We start from the raw sequence: 16,388 nt of genomic DNA on the forward strand, positions 1-16,388 counted from the left end.
CCCCCGTTTCCCTCTTCCCTCCTCCGTTACACAAACAACGCACACTTGAAAGCACCATTAGTTAACTTAATTAACCAGCTAGCTGGCCACACACAGAGTGAGAGCGGAACTAATTGGTCAAGGCGGTTTGATTCCAGACCGTAAAAGCCGTGGAGGCACCAGTTTGCTCACCAAGTTTAGTTTAAATTACTACTTCCTCCATTCTTAAATATAAGTCTTTTTAGAGATTTCACTATGAATTACATACCGATGTGTATATAGACGTAGTTTAGAGTGTAAATTCATTCATTTTGCTTCATATGTAGTTTTTTATTGGAATCTCTGAAAAGACTTATACGGAGTATTTAAGAACGGAGGGAGTAGCAATCAACGAAAATGCTTGCTCAAAGTAGCTTGTTTGCCGCCGGGTTCAACTGGAACGTTATTGGGTAGCATTAGTGGAACCAAGCTTGGCCTCTATGGAGTCCTGTATAAATAGGGCCTGTCTGCAGTCTGCCCACCACAGCTTGCAAACGGAGCTCTCCGTAGACAGGTCAAAGTAAGCTGCCCGACGATGGCACTGCCGCGTGCCGCCTCCGTGCTCGCCGCCGCGCTGGCGTTTGCATCCATACTTATTACTGGTAACGACATATATGAACCATGCATGCAATAGCACGCACTACTTACTTACGCATATACTCGTACTTGAGTGCACCGAGTACTAACCGCCGTACTGCTCACGATCGGTTTGATCGGACGCGACAGGCCGGGTGCAGTCCGTGGGCGTGTGCTACGGGATGAACGGCGATCGCCTCCCGTCGCCGGCCGAGGTCGTGCAGCTCTACAAATCCAACAGCATCACCGCCATCCGCCTCTACAAGCCGGACGTCCAGATGCTCCGGGCCCTCAATGGGAGCAACATCGGCGTCCTCATCGACGTGGCCGACGAGACCGTGGCCCGCCTCGCCACCAGCGTCCCCGGCGCACAGCTCTGGGTCCGGTTCTACATCCAGCACTACCCGGGCATCTCCTTCCGGTACATCTCCGTCGGCAACGAGCTCACCGGCGCCGCCACGCAGAACATCGTCCCGGCCATCAAGAACCTCAACGCCGCGCTCGACGCCGCCGGCATCAAGGGCATCAAGGTGTCCACGGCGGTCAGGCTGGACGTGCTCGCCTCCTCCTCGCCGCCCTCCTCCGGCGTCTTCAAGGACGGCTACATGAACCAGGTCGTGGCGCTCCTCGGCACCACCGGCGCGCCGCTGCTGGTCAACGTGTACCCCTACTTCGCCTACATCGGCGACCAGAAGGACATCGACCTCAACTTCGCGCTCTTCCAGCCGAGCTCCACGGTCGTCAGGGACGGCGGACTCAGCTACACCAACCTCTTCGACGCCATGGTCGACGCCGTGCACGCGGCGCTGAGGAATGCCAACGTGCAGGTGCCCGTCGTGATTTCCGAGAGCGGCTGGCCGTCCGCTGGAGGCGTCGGCGCCAGCGTGGCCAACGCGCAGACGTACAACCAGAACCTCATCAATCACGTCGGCAAGGGCACGCCATCTAGGCCCCAGCCGCTGGAGACCTACGTATTCGCCATGTTCAATGAGAACCGCAAGACGGGGGCTGAAACGGAGAAGCACTTTGGGTTGTTCAATCCGGACAAGTCGCCAGTGTACCCTATTAGATTCTGAATGTTTCATGTCTGAAAAGAGTGACGATTCCAATAAATTAATGCTAATGCTCTCATCATCGACTTAATTATTAAGTGAATGTTACAAACTCCTTGAAATAGTACTCCCTCCATAAAAAAATATAAGAGCGTTTAGATCACTAATCTTTACAGAGGGAGTACAATGTAACCCCTCCGTTTTTATTTACTTCACGTATTAACTTTGTCTCGAGTCAAACTTAACCTTTGACCAAGTTTATATAAAAAATTATTAACATCCACAATACCAAATCAATACCATTAGAATCGACATTCATATATTTTCGTACCATATATTTCTTATTGTGCAAATTTAGATAGTTTTTGATAAACTTGGTCAAATTTTATAAAATTTGACTTAGATCAAAGCTAATACGGGGAGTACTCCTCCGATCCCAGGCGCGTATAACTTTTTGCCAAAATATCCGCAATAGTCCGCGCATTCAGATCTTTAGCATATTCTTTGGGGTGGACTCGGCATTCTATAGTTTTCTCTTGTTTTCTCGGCTATTGATTTTTCTGGTTTTCAGCTTCTTCTTTTTTGTTTTTCCTTTTCCCTTTTATTTGTTATTTCTATTTATTTTCTTCTAAAAACCAGGATTTTTTAAATGTGTAAACTCTTTAACTCTTTCTAATAATTTTTAATTTCCTGAACAATATATATATATTGTTTGAACTCTTATTAAAATTTATGTGGAGACAAGCATGCGGCATGCGGATCTCATAGTAAATAGTCCCTTCTTGTTATATTTCCAAGCCCAACAATTAAAAATATTTCATGTGAACAAACGATGTAAGCGGAGGCATGAGGCAATTGCAATAGAAATTATTTGGACCGAGGAATGGGCCTGAGGCAACTTTGCTTAGATCACAAGCTCCCAACTAGCCACTAAGATGGAAGAGCTCGGTTGACCAATGTACAGCAGAACAACCTTTACAATTTTCCAAATTTCAAATGAATATTTGAACGTACGATTTTGTTTTGACAAAAGCAAACAATTTTATTATATCATGAAAGAATTTTGTATTTCCCAAATGTTTTTCAAAAACATGAACATTTTAAGAATTTGTGAACAATTTTCTAAAGCACGAACATATTTTTAAAATTTTAGAACAAATTTTGAAACAGAGAACAATTTCGAAAAGACTAAAAAATTTAGAAGCACAAAACTTTTTGAATTAATGAACAAAAAATTGAAATCCGGAGCTTTTTTGAAATCTTTGAACTATTTTATAAAACGTGAACATTTTTTACAAAAAGTGCAATCTTTTATTTGAAAAAGTCCTAGCATTTGATGGAAAGGTAAACAAATTTCGAATATTTGAAACATCTTTTAACTTTGCATTTTGAACTTTTCTGCAAAAATGCGAACATTTTTTAAATTTTGAGAACAATGTTTGAAACATCTGAACAATTTTTGGAAACGCGACAAATTTTGTATGAGAAAAGCAGGACAAAAGAAAAATAAATAGGGAAAGAAAAAGGAAAACAGGAAAAAACAAAGAAAAAGAAGATAAGGAAACAGAACAAGAAAAAGAAAAAAGAAAAAAACAAGACAAAAAGGAGAAAAAACAGAACTAGGAAAAAACCATTTTTGGAACGTTATAAACGTTTCCCAAAAACAAAAAAAAAAACAGCTGGAAACCTCCAGAAGGTTCCCGACACAAGGGACGTTGAAATGCTTAAACGGGCCGGCCCAGTCCAGCGATTGCTCGATCTCCCCAGTGCGAAACCTCGATAGCTTGACGCAGCGTGCGTCCAACAGAAATTCCAATGATATGTATCCGAAATAACCAATTGAGGAGTATTCATTGCAAAGATCACTCCCACCTTTCTAGGTTGCGACAGGTGACGCACTGCATGTGCGCCACTTGTCGCCACCTGGGAGTTTTTTCTTTTTTCGTAGATTCGTTTATTCAAAACGTTTTATCTGTCAAACCGTGCGTCCAAATCTGAAACCGTTTTCACCGTTGGATTCCTCGCGTCGAGATTTTCAAACTAGATACCATGTTGATAGGTTTTGACGAACGTTTCTCACAAAAAAATCAGACGGAAAAACCAAACTGGGAGCACCGATTTTTTTCTCTTTTCGAAAGAGGAACGCCCGTGCCTCTTGCGGAAGCAAAATCGTGCCTCTCACGGAAGGAAGAAAAAGAAAAGAAAATGCGTTTTTTTCGTTTCCGAGGAGGTACGACCATGCCTGTCGCAAAAGCACAATCATGTCTCTCGCGGAAGCAAAACTGTGCCTCTGCGAAAGTAAAGAAAACAAAAAACGTGTTTTTTCCGTTCCCGAGAGGCACAACCGTGCCTCTCGCGAAAGCACAACAGTGCCTGTCACTGAAGCAAAATCGTGCCTCTCTTGAAAGGAAAAAACAAAAACATATTTTTTTCGTTTCCGAGAGGCACGACCGTGCCTCTCGTGAAAGCACAATCGTGTCTCTCGCGGAAGCAAAATCGTGCATCTCGCGAAAGAAAAAAAAACAGAAAACGTATTTTTTCATTTTCGAGAGGCACGACCGTGACTCTCGCGAAAGCAAAATCATGCCACTCTCGAAAGGAAAAAAACATAAAACGCGTTTTTCGGTTCCGAGAGGCACAACCGCATCTCGCGGAAGAAAAAAAAAGAAAATGCATTTTTTCGTTTCCAAGAGGCACGGCCGTGACTCTTGCAAAAAAAATGAAAGCACGTATTTTCATGCAAAAAAATCAACTTGTTTTTATCCAAAAGCTAAGGAAGACCGGTGGAAAACCGAAATGTCAAAAAAAAACCAAAAAAAACGTATAAAAAGCAAAAAAACAAGTGCGGAAAAATAAAAAACCCGGAGGAAGCATCTAGAGCGCGACACATGGCGGGCGGTGAGAGCACGCCAAGTGGCACTGCTTGTCGTGAGGCTCTCGAAAAAGCGCTCGTCAACTAGTTGCTCCCATATGTATCGCTTAGAGCGATATTTATCAGTTGCGATCGCTCCAAGCGCATGAATATGGGTCGGCCCATTAGGAACCGAGCGCTCGGGAGTTAAGTGCATAACGGTTTTGTGAATGTTCCGAACTGGTTTGGGAAGTTCCTTTTTTTTGTTTCAATTTATTTCTTTTGATTTTGGCTTTCCACCGGTTTGTAAGGTTCTATTTTTCTATTTATTATTTTTATGTTATCTCCTTCATTTTCCATCCTTTCTAAATTAATAATCTCTTTTGAAAGGGCATTGTCAAGATCGGTGCACATTTTTTAAAACTTAAGGGCATTTTCCAAATTAGGGTACATTTAAAAAGTCACAAACATTTCCCCAATTTTTAACTTTATTTCAAATTCAAGAAAAATTGAAATTTGTGAAGATTTTAGAGTTCATGAATAGTTTGTAAAATTCATGAAGAATTTAGAAACTACATGAAACTTTTTTGAATTCTACAACATTTTAACATACATGAATATATTTTCTAAAATTCATGAGTTTATTAAAAAACTTATGTATTGTTCCTAAAATTCATGAACTTTTTCAAAATACGTGAATGTTTTCTTAATTCAGGAAAACTGTTTTTAAATATTCATGTGTATTTTCAAATTTAATTTAAACCAAATAACTCTCTCTAGAATGAAGTGAAAAAATCCATAAAAAATAAGTGTAAGCTCGCGCCTGTGCTAGCTCTCTAGTGTCTGGCGTCTACTACGGTTGGTGGGCAAGGCCCATTTAAGCAAGGCGCGTCAGCGATCGTATGCTTTAGAGCGCCACGTAGAGCCCGTAAAATTCCGTCTCCGCACTCGGGCCGCTGTAAATGTCGGAAGGGGAAAGGGCCGCGCCATGTGCTGCTCGTCGTGGGCGTGGCGTGGTCTCCTCCGTTTCCCTCTTCCATGGTCCATTAATTAACTTCAACTACTACTCTCTCCTTTTTAGTTTATAGGCCTCAATTCAAAAATCTCACCAGCCAACATATGTAGATGATGAATTCCCAAGAGTCCACATCGATGGAAAGGTTTTATGGAATAATTTTTATTGTTCGCAGAAGTACTCAATTAATGTGCCCGTTTTTCTAAAAAAAATGTGTTCACCAAGGGTGACCAATAAATAACCAAAAAAAATTACATGCATTGGTTAGTTTTAGTTTAATCCCCGCATACAGTGATTTAATTCACCTTTATATCTGAGCATGTGATGAGGAGTTATAGAAATGAGAGTTATAAAAACAAAAATTTTGAGATAAGTCCTATGAGTAGTACCGTAGCTATCCACGCAAAGAGTGATAGTGGAACCAATTAATCAAGGGCGTTCAAGGCGGTTCGGTTTAAGGGGGTGTTTGGTTCAGGGACTTTTTAGTCCCAGAGACTAAAAAAAGTACCTAAAAAGTTCCTAGGAACCAAAGGGAGGGACTTTTTTTACAGGGACTAGAAAAAGACTCTACTGGAGAGTCTTTTTTGATTAGTCCCTGGGACTAGAAAAAGTCCTAGGACTTCTGAATCAAACATCCCCAAGATCGTAAGAACCGTGGATCATCTTGCTCACCCAGTTAAATTAAATCGCGAAGGGCTCGAACCGCTTGTTCACCGCCGGGTTCCAGTGCAGCGTTACTGGGTAGCATTAAGTGGAACCAAGTTGGAGATGAGAAAGTCAGAATGCCTGGCTATCCACCCCCGCCTGAAATCCTGTATAAATAGCGGCCGGCGCCCGGTTGCCTGCACACCACAGCTTGCAACGGGAGCTAGCTAGGGCTACACTACACAGCGTACAGCTTTGAGTACATGAGCTGTGCAGTGCTCCCTGCAGCCCGTAGCTAGCTACCTCAAGTAAGCTGGTCGACGATGGAACTGCAGCGCGCTGCCTCCGTGCTCGCCACCGCGCTGGTGCTTACATCCATACTTGCTGGTAAAGTGATAACAGTATGAACCATGCAAGCATGCTACGTAAAATACTTGTCGAGTCCACCGAGTAGTATTGATTCTCTGACTAATTATGAGGTTGTGCTTTTCACGATCGGTTTGATCGCACGCCGCAGGCCGGGTGCAGTCCGTGGGCGTGTGCTACGGTGTGCACGGCGACCGCCTGCCGAAGCCGGCCGAGGTCGTGCAGCTCTACAAGTCCAACGGCATCACCGCCATCGGCCTCTACGAGCCGGACGTCCAGACGCTCCTGGCCCTCAACGGGAGCAACATCGGCGTCCTCATCGACATGGCCGACGCGAACGTGCCCCGCCTCGCCTCCGGCGCCGCCCAGGCGGACCTCTGGGTCCAGCTCAACATCAAGCGCTACTACCCGGGCGTCTCCTTCCGGTACATCGCCGTCGGCAACGAGCTCGCCGGCGCCGCCACGCAGAGCATCCTCCCGGCCATCAAGAACCTCAACGCCGCGCTCGCCAAGGCCGGCATCAAGGTGTCAACGGCCGTCAAGATGGACGTGCTCGCCACCTCTTCGCCGCCCTCCTCCGCCGTCTTCAAGGACGACTACATGAAGCAGATCGTGGCGCTCCTCGGCGCCACCGGCGCGCCGCTGCTGGTCAACGTCGCTGAAATTTGAGATGGGTCTTAAGTCTATATAGCAATTTTTTGAAAAATCTCTAAGGGTCCATGCGGGTTATTGGCACTAGATGGAGATGAAAGTTTAGTCCCACCCCAGAAGTGGAAGAGGAGTTAGACCTCCTTATAAGGGTGGTTCTTCTACATGCTATTGGAGCTTGAAAAAAGAAGAGGCCCTCGCGCGCTCCTCGTCCGCCCACCTCGACGCTGGGCCACGATCTGAGTCGTCGGATCGTGGGCTGTCACGGACTCGGACGTGGGTCGAGCCCACGTCTCTCCACGCGGCTACACATATATAAGTGTGTGGTGTCTCCTAACCCGCCGCCACGATCACGAAACCCCGTCTCTCCGGACGAATAGGTTTTTGGGAAGCGACTACGCGGCTACTCGCCTCCGATCCACTACTTCCTCTACGTCCGCGTCGTCTCCGTCATCACCATGTCCAGCGACGCCGAACGTGGCGCCGCCGAGAAGACCGAGGCCGACAAGAAGGCCGCCGAGGACGCTGCTGTTGCCAGCGTCGCGGCGGCTTCTGCATGGCCTACTGGAGGGTATAACGTGTTTATCCCTCTCCTGATTATTTCTATATTAGCAGTACTAGCATCATGTGTAGATTTGTCTATTGTTTTTGTAGTATGTGCTTGTTTAGACCAGTACCAGTATGCTGTTAATTCTGTCAATGCCATGCTAGTCATCTACTTATGGGTTAAACTAGTCGAAAATTTTCCTATTTACTTAGCAATCCAAAAACCTATTTTGTGTAGGAATTTTTTGGCCAGTGGCTTTGCCGCAGCACTGAAATCGGATAAATTTACCGGTACGTATTTTAAGCGTTGGCAGACAAAGACCACTTTATGGCTCACAGCTATGAACGTGTTTTGGGTCACCGGTGTGTCCACAGGAATGATTGCTCCTGAACAGGAGAAGGCGTTCAGGGAAGCAACCACTGTGTTTCTCTGAGCAGCTCTCAGCATGATCGGAGATAAAACTGGTCGACGCATATTTACATGTGCATGTAGCCAAGGACTTGTGGGAGGCGCTCGAATCTAAGTTCGGGGCCGCCGATGCAGGGAGCGAGATGTATACTATAGAGCAGTTCCACGATTACAAGATGGTTGAGAACCGTCCTGTACTGGAGCAGGCTCATGAGATAATATGCATTGTTAAGGAGCTTGAGCTTCTGAAGTGCGAGTTACCGGGCAAGTTTGTCGCGAGCTGCATAATCGCTAAGCTCCCTAATTCCCGGAGGAACTTTGCCACCACTCTAAAACATCAGAGGCGTGAATTCTCTGTGGAGGATGTCATTAGCCATCTGAATGTTGAGCAGAATTCGAGGGCAAAGGACTCGCACGGAAAATGGGCCGAAGGGACTTCTGTTGCCAACATGGTGAACCAGAGGAACTTCAAATCCCACAAGCCCAAGAGAAAGAACGGTGTCCAACAGAATACCGATTTCAAGAAGAAGGGTAAGAAGACCTTCAAGAAGAACAAGAAGGATGAGGGTTGCTTTACTTGTGGTTTGGTTAAACATTGGGCCAACAAGTGCCCAAACAAGTTTAAGAAGTCAGGACAGGACTCCAAGCCCGTCAACATATGATTGTGGGCAACAATGATAATGGTGCATCTGGGTACGGTAATTTATTTACTATTTTTTCAGTGTTTCAGCCTACCGATTGGTGGGTGGATACAGGTGCAGGTGTTCATGTGTGTGCTGACATTACATTGTTCTCTTCTTCCCAGGTGACAGGCCATGGGTCTGTATTGATGGGGAATGGCGTGAGTGCTTCTGTTCATGGTGTTGGCACGGTCGATCTGAAGTTTACTTCGGGAAGGATCGTGCAGCTGAAGAACGTGCAACATGTCCCCGCCATCAAGAAGAACCTCGTTAGTGGCTCCCTTCTATGTAGAGATGGGTTTAAATTGGTATTCGAGTCTAATAAATTAGTTGTTACTAAGTACAGACTATTTGTTGGAAAAGGTTATGAGATCGGAGGGACGTTCCGCCTTTCCCTCGCAGATTTCAGTAATAAAGTCATGAACCATATTCATTGAGTGTTAATGAATCTGAAGTTTGGCATTCACGTCTTTGTCACATAAGTTTCGGTGTTATGACGCGGCTAGCTAAGTTGGATTTAATCCCGAGTTTCACTTTAGCCAAAGGTTCTAAGTGCCTTTCATGTGTGCAAGCTAAGAAACCTCGCCAGCCTCACAAGGCTGCGGAGGAGAGACACTTGGCACCATTAAAACTCATACATTCTGATCTTTGTGAGATGAATGACGTGTTGACTAAAGGTGGAAAGAAATACTTCATGACATTGATAGATGATTCCACTAGATATTGCTATGTATATCTGTAAATACTAAAGATGAGGCTCTACACTACTTTAAAATCTATAAGGCAGAAGTTGAGAATCAACTTGAAAAGAAAATTAACGAGTCTGGTCAGATCATGGTGGAGAGTACTTCTCGAGTGAGTTTGATTACTTTTGTATGGAACATGGAATTATTAATGAGAGGACGCCTCCCTATTCTCCCCAGTCAAACGGGGTTGCCGAGTGGAAAAATCGTACTCTGACTGATCTGGTTAACGCCATGTTAGGTACATCGGGTTTATCCAAGGCATGGTGGGGGGGGGGAGTCTATATTGACGGCATGTCATGTCCTGAATAACGTTTCGACAAACGATAATGAGATCACTTCCTATGAGAAATGGGCAAAGAGAAGGACAACACTCTCGTACTTGCGTACTTGGGGCTGTTTGGCGAAAGTCAACATGCCGATCCCCAAAAAGCATAAGCTTGGACCCAAGACTGTGGACTGCGTTAACTTAGGCTACGCTAAGAACAACGTTGGCTATAGATTTCTAGTAGTGAAATTTGAGGTACCTGACCAGAAGATCGGTACAATTATGGAGTCTAAGGATGCTACATTCTTCGAGGATATTTTTCCTATGAGAGATATGCAAAGCACTTCTAGACAGGAATCTGAGGAGACACCTGAGCGTGCCATTCCTATGGAATATTATGAATGAACACATGATGAAAATCCTAAGGAGGATGAGGAGGAAACCCTTGGTAGGGGCAAGAGACAAAGGACTGCAAAGACCTTTGGTGATGATTTCTTTGTGTACCTTGTGGATGATACTCCCACTTCTATTTCAGAAGCGTATGCCTCTCCAGAAGCTGACTACTGGAAGGATGCGGTCCATAGCGAGATGGATTCCATCATGGCTAACGGGACATGGGAGATCACTGAGCGTCCCTATGGTTGAAAACCATTGGGATGTAAGTGGGTTTTCAAGAAGAAGCTTAGGCCCGATGGTACGATTGAAAAGTACATGGCTAGGCTTGTGGCCAAGGGCTATGACCAGAAAGAAGATGAAGATTTCTTCGATACTTATTCACGTGTGGCTAGACTGACCACCATTTGAGTATTACTCTCGTTGGCGGCCTCGCACGATCTTCTCATCCACCAGATGGATGTTAAGACGGCTTTTCTGAATGGAGAGCTAAACGAGGAAATCAACATGCAACAGCCAGATGGCTTTGTGATAGATGGTCAGGAAAGAAAAGTGTGTAGGTTGCTGAAATCTTTATATGGCCTGAAGCAAGCACCTAAGCAATGGCATGATAAGTTTAATACAACTCTGACATCTGTTGGCTTTGTTGTTAATGAAGCTGACAAATGTATATACTATCGCCATGGTGGGGGCAAAGGAGTCATATTGTGCTTGTATGTTGATGACATACTGATATTCGGAACCAACCTCAAAGATATTGAGGAGGTCAAGTCGTTTCTGTCTCAGAACTTTGAGATGGAGGACCTTGGTGTGGCTGATGTTATCTTGAACATCAAGCTACTGAGAGATAATGAGGGTGGGATCACACTTCTGCAATCTGATAACCCACAAGTATAGGGGATCAATCGTAGCCTCTTTCGTAAGTAAGATTGTCGAACCGAACGAGGAGCTAAAGGTAGAACAAATACTCCCTCAAGTTCTATCGACCACCGATACAACTCTACGCATGCTTAGCGTTCGCTTTACCTAAAACAAGTATGAAACTAGAAGGACTTTGTAGGTGTTGTTTGATAGGTTTGCAAGAATATAAAGAGCACGTAAATAAAAAGTAGGGGCTGTTTATATAGAGAAGCAACAAAGTAAATATAGCGAGTGTGGAAAAGTGGTGGTAGGAGTTGTGAAATTGTCCCTAAGCATTTGACTACTTTACTAGACCGATAGCAAGTTTTATGTGGGAGAGGCATAAGCTAACATACTTTCTCTTCCTGGATCATATGCACTTATGATTGGAACTCTAGCAAGCATCCGCAACTTCTAATGATCATTAAGGTAAAATCCAACCATATCATTAAAGCATCAAGTCCCCTTTATCCCATACGCCACAACCCCCTTACTCGGGTTTATGCTTCTGTCACTCAAGCAAGCCACTATAAGCGAATCGTGAACGTATTGCAACACCCTACAACGGGAATCCCTCATGCTTGCACGACATGGAGGGCACAATAGGACAGCAACATAACCACAAGCAAATTAAACTAATCATAGCAATTCACCAATTACCGATAGGAGAACGAAAATCTACTCAGACATCATAGGATGGCAACACATCATTGGATAATAATATGAAGCATAAAGCAGCATATTCAAGTAGAGGGTACATCGGGCTGCGGGAGAGTGAACCGCTGAATATAGATGGGGGGAGGTGATGGAGATGTTGGTGAAGATGACGGCGGTGTTGGTGTAGATCGCAGTGATGATGATGGCCCCCGACGGTGTTCCGGCGCCACCGGAAGCAAGGGGGAGAGAGCCCCCCTTCTTCTTCTTCCTTGATCTTCTCCCTAGATGGGAGAAGGGTTTCCCCTCTGGTCCATGGTCTCCATGGCGTGGGAGGGGTGAGAGCCCCTTCGAGATTGGATCTGTCTCTCTGTCCCTCTCTGTTTCTGCGTTCTCCGATTTTGCCCTTTCACCGTTTCTTATATATCCGGAGATCCGTAACTCTGATTGGATTGAAACCTTCGCCAAGATTTTTCTCCGAGAATTAGCTTTCTTGCGGCCAAAGAAGAGCAGTAACCGCCTTACAGGGTGCCCACAAGGGTCAGGGGCGCGCCCCCTTGCCTAGTGGCCCTCTCGGGCACCGTCTCGCGTTGATTCTTCTTCCCAAATATCACAAATATTCCAAAAATATTCTCCTTCCGTTTTTATCCCGTTTGGACTCTGTTTGATATGGGGTTTCTGCAAAACATAAAACATGCAACAAACGGGAACTGGCAATGGGCACTGGATCAATATGTTAGTCCCAAAAATAATATAAAAAGTTGCCAAAAGTATATGAAAGTTGTAGAATATTGGCATGGAACAATCAAAAATTATAGATACGACGGAGACGTATCAGCATCCCCAAGCTTAATTCCTGCTCGTCCTCGCGTAGGTAAATGATAAAAAGATAAATTTTGATGTGGAATGCTACCTAGCATAATCTTGATCATGTAATCTAATCATGGCTTGAATATTAAGACATGAGTGATTCAAGGCAATGGTCTATCATTTGACATAAAAAACAATAATACTTCGGGTATCCCAACAAGCAATCATGCCTTTCAAAATATCAATGCTAAGGAACGCTATCCCTACAAAATCATATAGTCTTGTATGCTCCCTTTTCTTAACACAAGGTACCTCTCATGCCCATTGCTACGTCTTGAGCTTGCATTGGTTTTCCTTGAAGAGGAAAGGGTGATGCAGCAATAGTAGCGTAAGTATTTCCCTCAGTTTTTGAGAACCAATGTACCAATCCAGTAGGAGGCTCGTCAAAAGTCTCATGCACCTACACAAACAAACAAAGAACTCGCAACCAACACAATAAAGGGGTTGTCAATCCCTTCACGGCCACTTGCGAAAGTGAGATCTAATAAAGATAGTATGATAAGATAAATATATTTTTGGTATTTTATAATATAGATGCAAAAAGTAAAGATGCAAATAAAAGTATATTGGAAGCAAATATGATAAGAGATAGATCCGGGGGCCATAGGTTTCAGTAGTGGCTTCTCTCAAGATAGCATAAGTATTACGGTGGGTGAACAAATTACTGTCGAGCAATTGATAGAAAAGCGAATAATTATGAGATTATCTAGGCATGATCATGTATATAGGCATCACGTCCGCAACAAGTAGACCGACTCCTGCCTGCATCTACTACTATTACTCCACACATCGACCGACTCCTGCCTGCATCTAGAGTATTATGTTCATAAGAACAAAGTAACACATTAAGCAAGATGACATGATGTAGAGGGATAAACTCAAGAAATATGATATAAACCCCATCTTGTTATCCTCAATGGCAACAATACAATACGTGCCTTGCAACCCTTTCTGTCACTGGGTAAGGACACCGCAAGATTGAACCCAAAGCTAAGCACTTCTCCCATGGCAAGAAAGATCAATCTAGTAGGCCAGACCAAACTGATAATTCGAAGAGACTTGCAAAGATAACTCAATCATACATAAAAGAATTCAGAGAAGATTCAAATATTATTCATAGATAAACTTGATCATAAACCCATAATTCATCGGATCTCGACAAACACACCGCAAAAAGAGTTTACATCGAATAGATCTCCACAAGAGAGGGGGAGAACATTGTATTGAGATCCAAAAAGAGAGAAGAAGCCATCTAGCTAATAACTATGGACCCGTAGGTTTGTGGTAAACTACTCACAACTCATCGGAGGGGCAAGGGTGTTGATGTAGAAGCCCTCCGTGGTCGATTCCCCCTCCGGCGGAGCGCTGACGAAGGCTCCAAGATGGGATCTCGCGGATACAGAAGGTTACGGTAGTAGAAATTATGTTTCGGTGGCTCCCTGGATGTTTTCGGGGTACGTAGGGTTATATAGGAGGAAGAAGTACATCGGTGGACGCCTGAGGGGCCCACGAGACAGGGGCACGCCCTATAGGGGGGGGCCTCCTATCTCGTGGAGTCCTCGGCTGCTTCTTGACTTGCACTCCAAGTCCTCTGGATCACGTTCGTTCCAAAAATCACGCTCTCGAAGGTTTCATTCCGTTTGGACTCCGTTTGATATTCCTTTTCTTCGAAATACTGAAATAGGCAAAAAAAAGCAATACGGGCTGGACCTCCGGTTAGTAGGTTAGTCCCAAAAATGATAAAATTGTGTAAAATAAAGCCCATAAACATCCAAAAGGGGTAATATAATAGCATGGAACAATCAAAAATTATAGTTACGTTGGAGACGTATCAATCATCCCCAAGCTTAATTCCTGCTCGTCCTCGAGTAGGTAAATGATAAAAAAGAAATTTTTGATGTGGAATGCTACCTAGCATAATTATCAATGTAATTTTCTTTATTGTGGCATGAATGTTCAGATCCAAATGATACAAAATAAAAGTTCATATTAACATGAAAATGGTGATACTTCAAGCATACTAATCAAAGTAATCATGTCTTCTCAAAATTACATGACCAAAGAAAGTTATCCCTACAAAATTATATAGTCTGATTGTTGCTCTATCTTCATCACACAAAGTATTTAATCATGCACAACCCTGATGACAAGCCAAGCAATTGTTTCATACTTTAATAATCTCAAACTCTTTCAACTTTCACGAATACATGAGCGTGAGCCATGGACATAGCACTATAAGTGGTGTAGAATGGTGATTGTGGAGAAGACAAAAAGGAGAAGATAGTCTCACATCAACTAAGCGTATCAATGGGCTATGGAGATGCCCATTAATAGATATCAATGTGAGTGAGTAGGGATTGCCATGCAATGGATGCACTAGAGCTATAAATATATGAAAGCTCAACAAAAGAAACTAAGTGGGTATGCATCCAACTTGCTTGCTCACGAAGACCTAGGGCACTTTTGAGGAAGCCTGTCATTGGAATATACAAGCCAAGTTCTATAATGAAAAATTCCCACTAGTATATGAAAGTGACAACATATGAGACTGTAACGCCCCGGATACAACTTTCCATATTCGTAACTCCAACTCTTGCCTTTTCCGGAGATGCGATATGATATTACCTTCGTGGTTGGGTTTTTGTCTTTTGTTTTGCATTTTGTTCATGTCATGCATCTAATCTCATAGCATCATGTGCATCGCATCCATATGTTTTCATAAAAATCGTAGCCGTTCGCAGTTGCCCTTTTCTCTCTTTGCCTCCGCTGTCATTTTGTCAGGCCCTTGTCCTCGTTGACCTCTCTCAGACCCCTCATGTGCGTGTACGAAACTTACCCGAACCCGAACCGGTCTGTCGTTACCGATGGATCCGGATTATCCCCAAACATCTATAAAACATCTCCGTTTCTTATTTAGACTTTCCTAACCTATCTTTTCTCGACCGTCAGATTTTGATCGGATGATCCAACTCCTCTCTTTTCCCATATATATATATATAGTCTACCCCTAGTCCATTTTGGACCAAACCCTATTTTGTAGGGATCCTCCTCCCCGCCGCCACTCTCTCTGGTTCCCCTCGGGATCACCGGCGAACCAACCAGCGCCTCCCCTGGTTTCCTCCTCGTTTTCCCCATCGACCCAATCCCCTAGCACCACCGCCATCTTCCCCTTGTTTTCAGCACCACCCAATCAGCACTGCAGCCAGCCCCTGTCTGATTCATCCTATCGATCCAGCCGCCGCTGACCTCCTTCGTCTCGTCCCAGCGCCGGACGTGGAGCCGCGACTCCCGTCGGACCTCCTCACTGCCCGAGGCTGCTGCCTCCCTGTCGTCTTCCTCGAACAGGAGCTCACTCCCGAGCTCCATCGCCACCCGTTGCCCCTCGCTGGAGCAACACCAGCAGGACCCCGCGGCCTCCTCTACCCTCTCCTCGAGCCGGCCACAAGCAGCACCACCACCAGGTCGGGCCCGTCGCGCCACCTCTCCCTTCCCTTCCTTTATATGGTTCCTTCCTTCTCCTCTCACGTTTTGCCCCTCTTTGTGTTTTCCTCGCAGAAGCACCACGCCATGGCCGCGCCCCATCGAAGTTTGCAGCTCCTCCGCCAGCCCGCCGCTGCTTTGATCCGGTAGGGAACGGGCACACCGGCGACCTTCCTGCGACCGGATCCGGGTCCGCCTCCCTCTGCCCGTCCCTCTCCTTCTCGTATCTCTTTTCTCCTTCACCGCTAATTCTCTGAATGTGTTCCCCTGCCAT

At 44.9% G+C, this 16,388-nt stretch overlaps 2 protein-coding genes across 2 annotated transcripts in view; both read left to right on the forward strand.

Moving 5' to 3' along the window:
• Positions 1-519: 519 nt before the first annotated feature.
• LOC123040975 (glucan endo-1,3-beta-glucosidase GII-like) lies at positions 520-1,737 on the forward strand. The gene is made up of 2 exons (XM_044463682.1): positions 520-620; positions 745-1,737. The coding sequence occupies exons 1-2, from the start codon at positions 554-556 to the stop codon at positions 1,668-1,670; spliced, it is 993 nt and encodes a 330-aa protein (XP_044319617.1). The 5' UTR covers positions 520-553; the 3' UTR covers positions 1,671-1,737.
• Positions 1,738-6,480: 4,743 nt separating this feature from the next.
• Positions 6,481-16,388, forward strand: part of LOC123040976 (glucan endo-1,3-beta-glucosidase GII-like) — a 73,074-nt gene continuing 63,166 nt past the window's right edge. The window contains exons 1-3 of the mRNA XM_044463683.1: positions 6,481-6,544; positions 6,675-7,171; position 7,238. Of these exons, the coding sequence (XP_044319618.1) occupies positions 6,481-6,544; positions 6,675-7,171; position 7,238 (562 nt within the window). The remainder of the gene's footprint in view (positions 6,545-6,674; positions 7,172-7,237; positions 7,239-16,388) is intronic.

The sequence above is a fragment of the Triticum aestivum genome, chromosome 2B (assembly GCF_018294505.1).
Source record: "Triticum aestivum cultivar Chinese Spring chromosome 2B, IWGSC CS RefSeq v2.1, whole genome shotgun sequence".
Classification (NCBI taxonomy): domain Eukaryota; kingdom Viridiplantae; phylum Streptophyta; class Magnoliopsida; order Poales; family Poaceae; genus Triticum; species Triticum aestivum.

Excerpts from the sequence above, each read along its gene's own strand:
- LOC123040975 (XM_044463682.1), top strand. The coding sequence starts at position 554 with ATGGCACTGCCGCGTGCCGCCTCCGTGCTCGCCGCCGCGCTGGCGTTT. Across the intron at positions 621-744 it reads TGCATCCATACTTATTACTG|GCCGGGTGCAGTCCGTGGGC; the intron begins GTAACGACATAT and ends CGGACGCGACAG.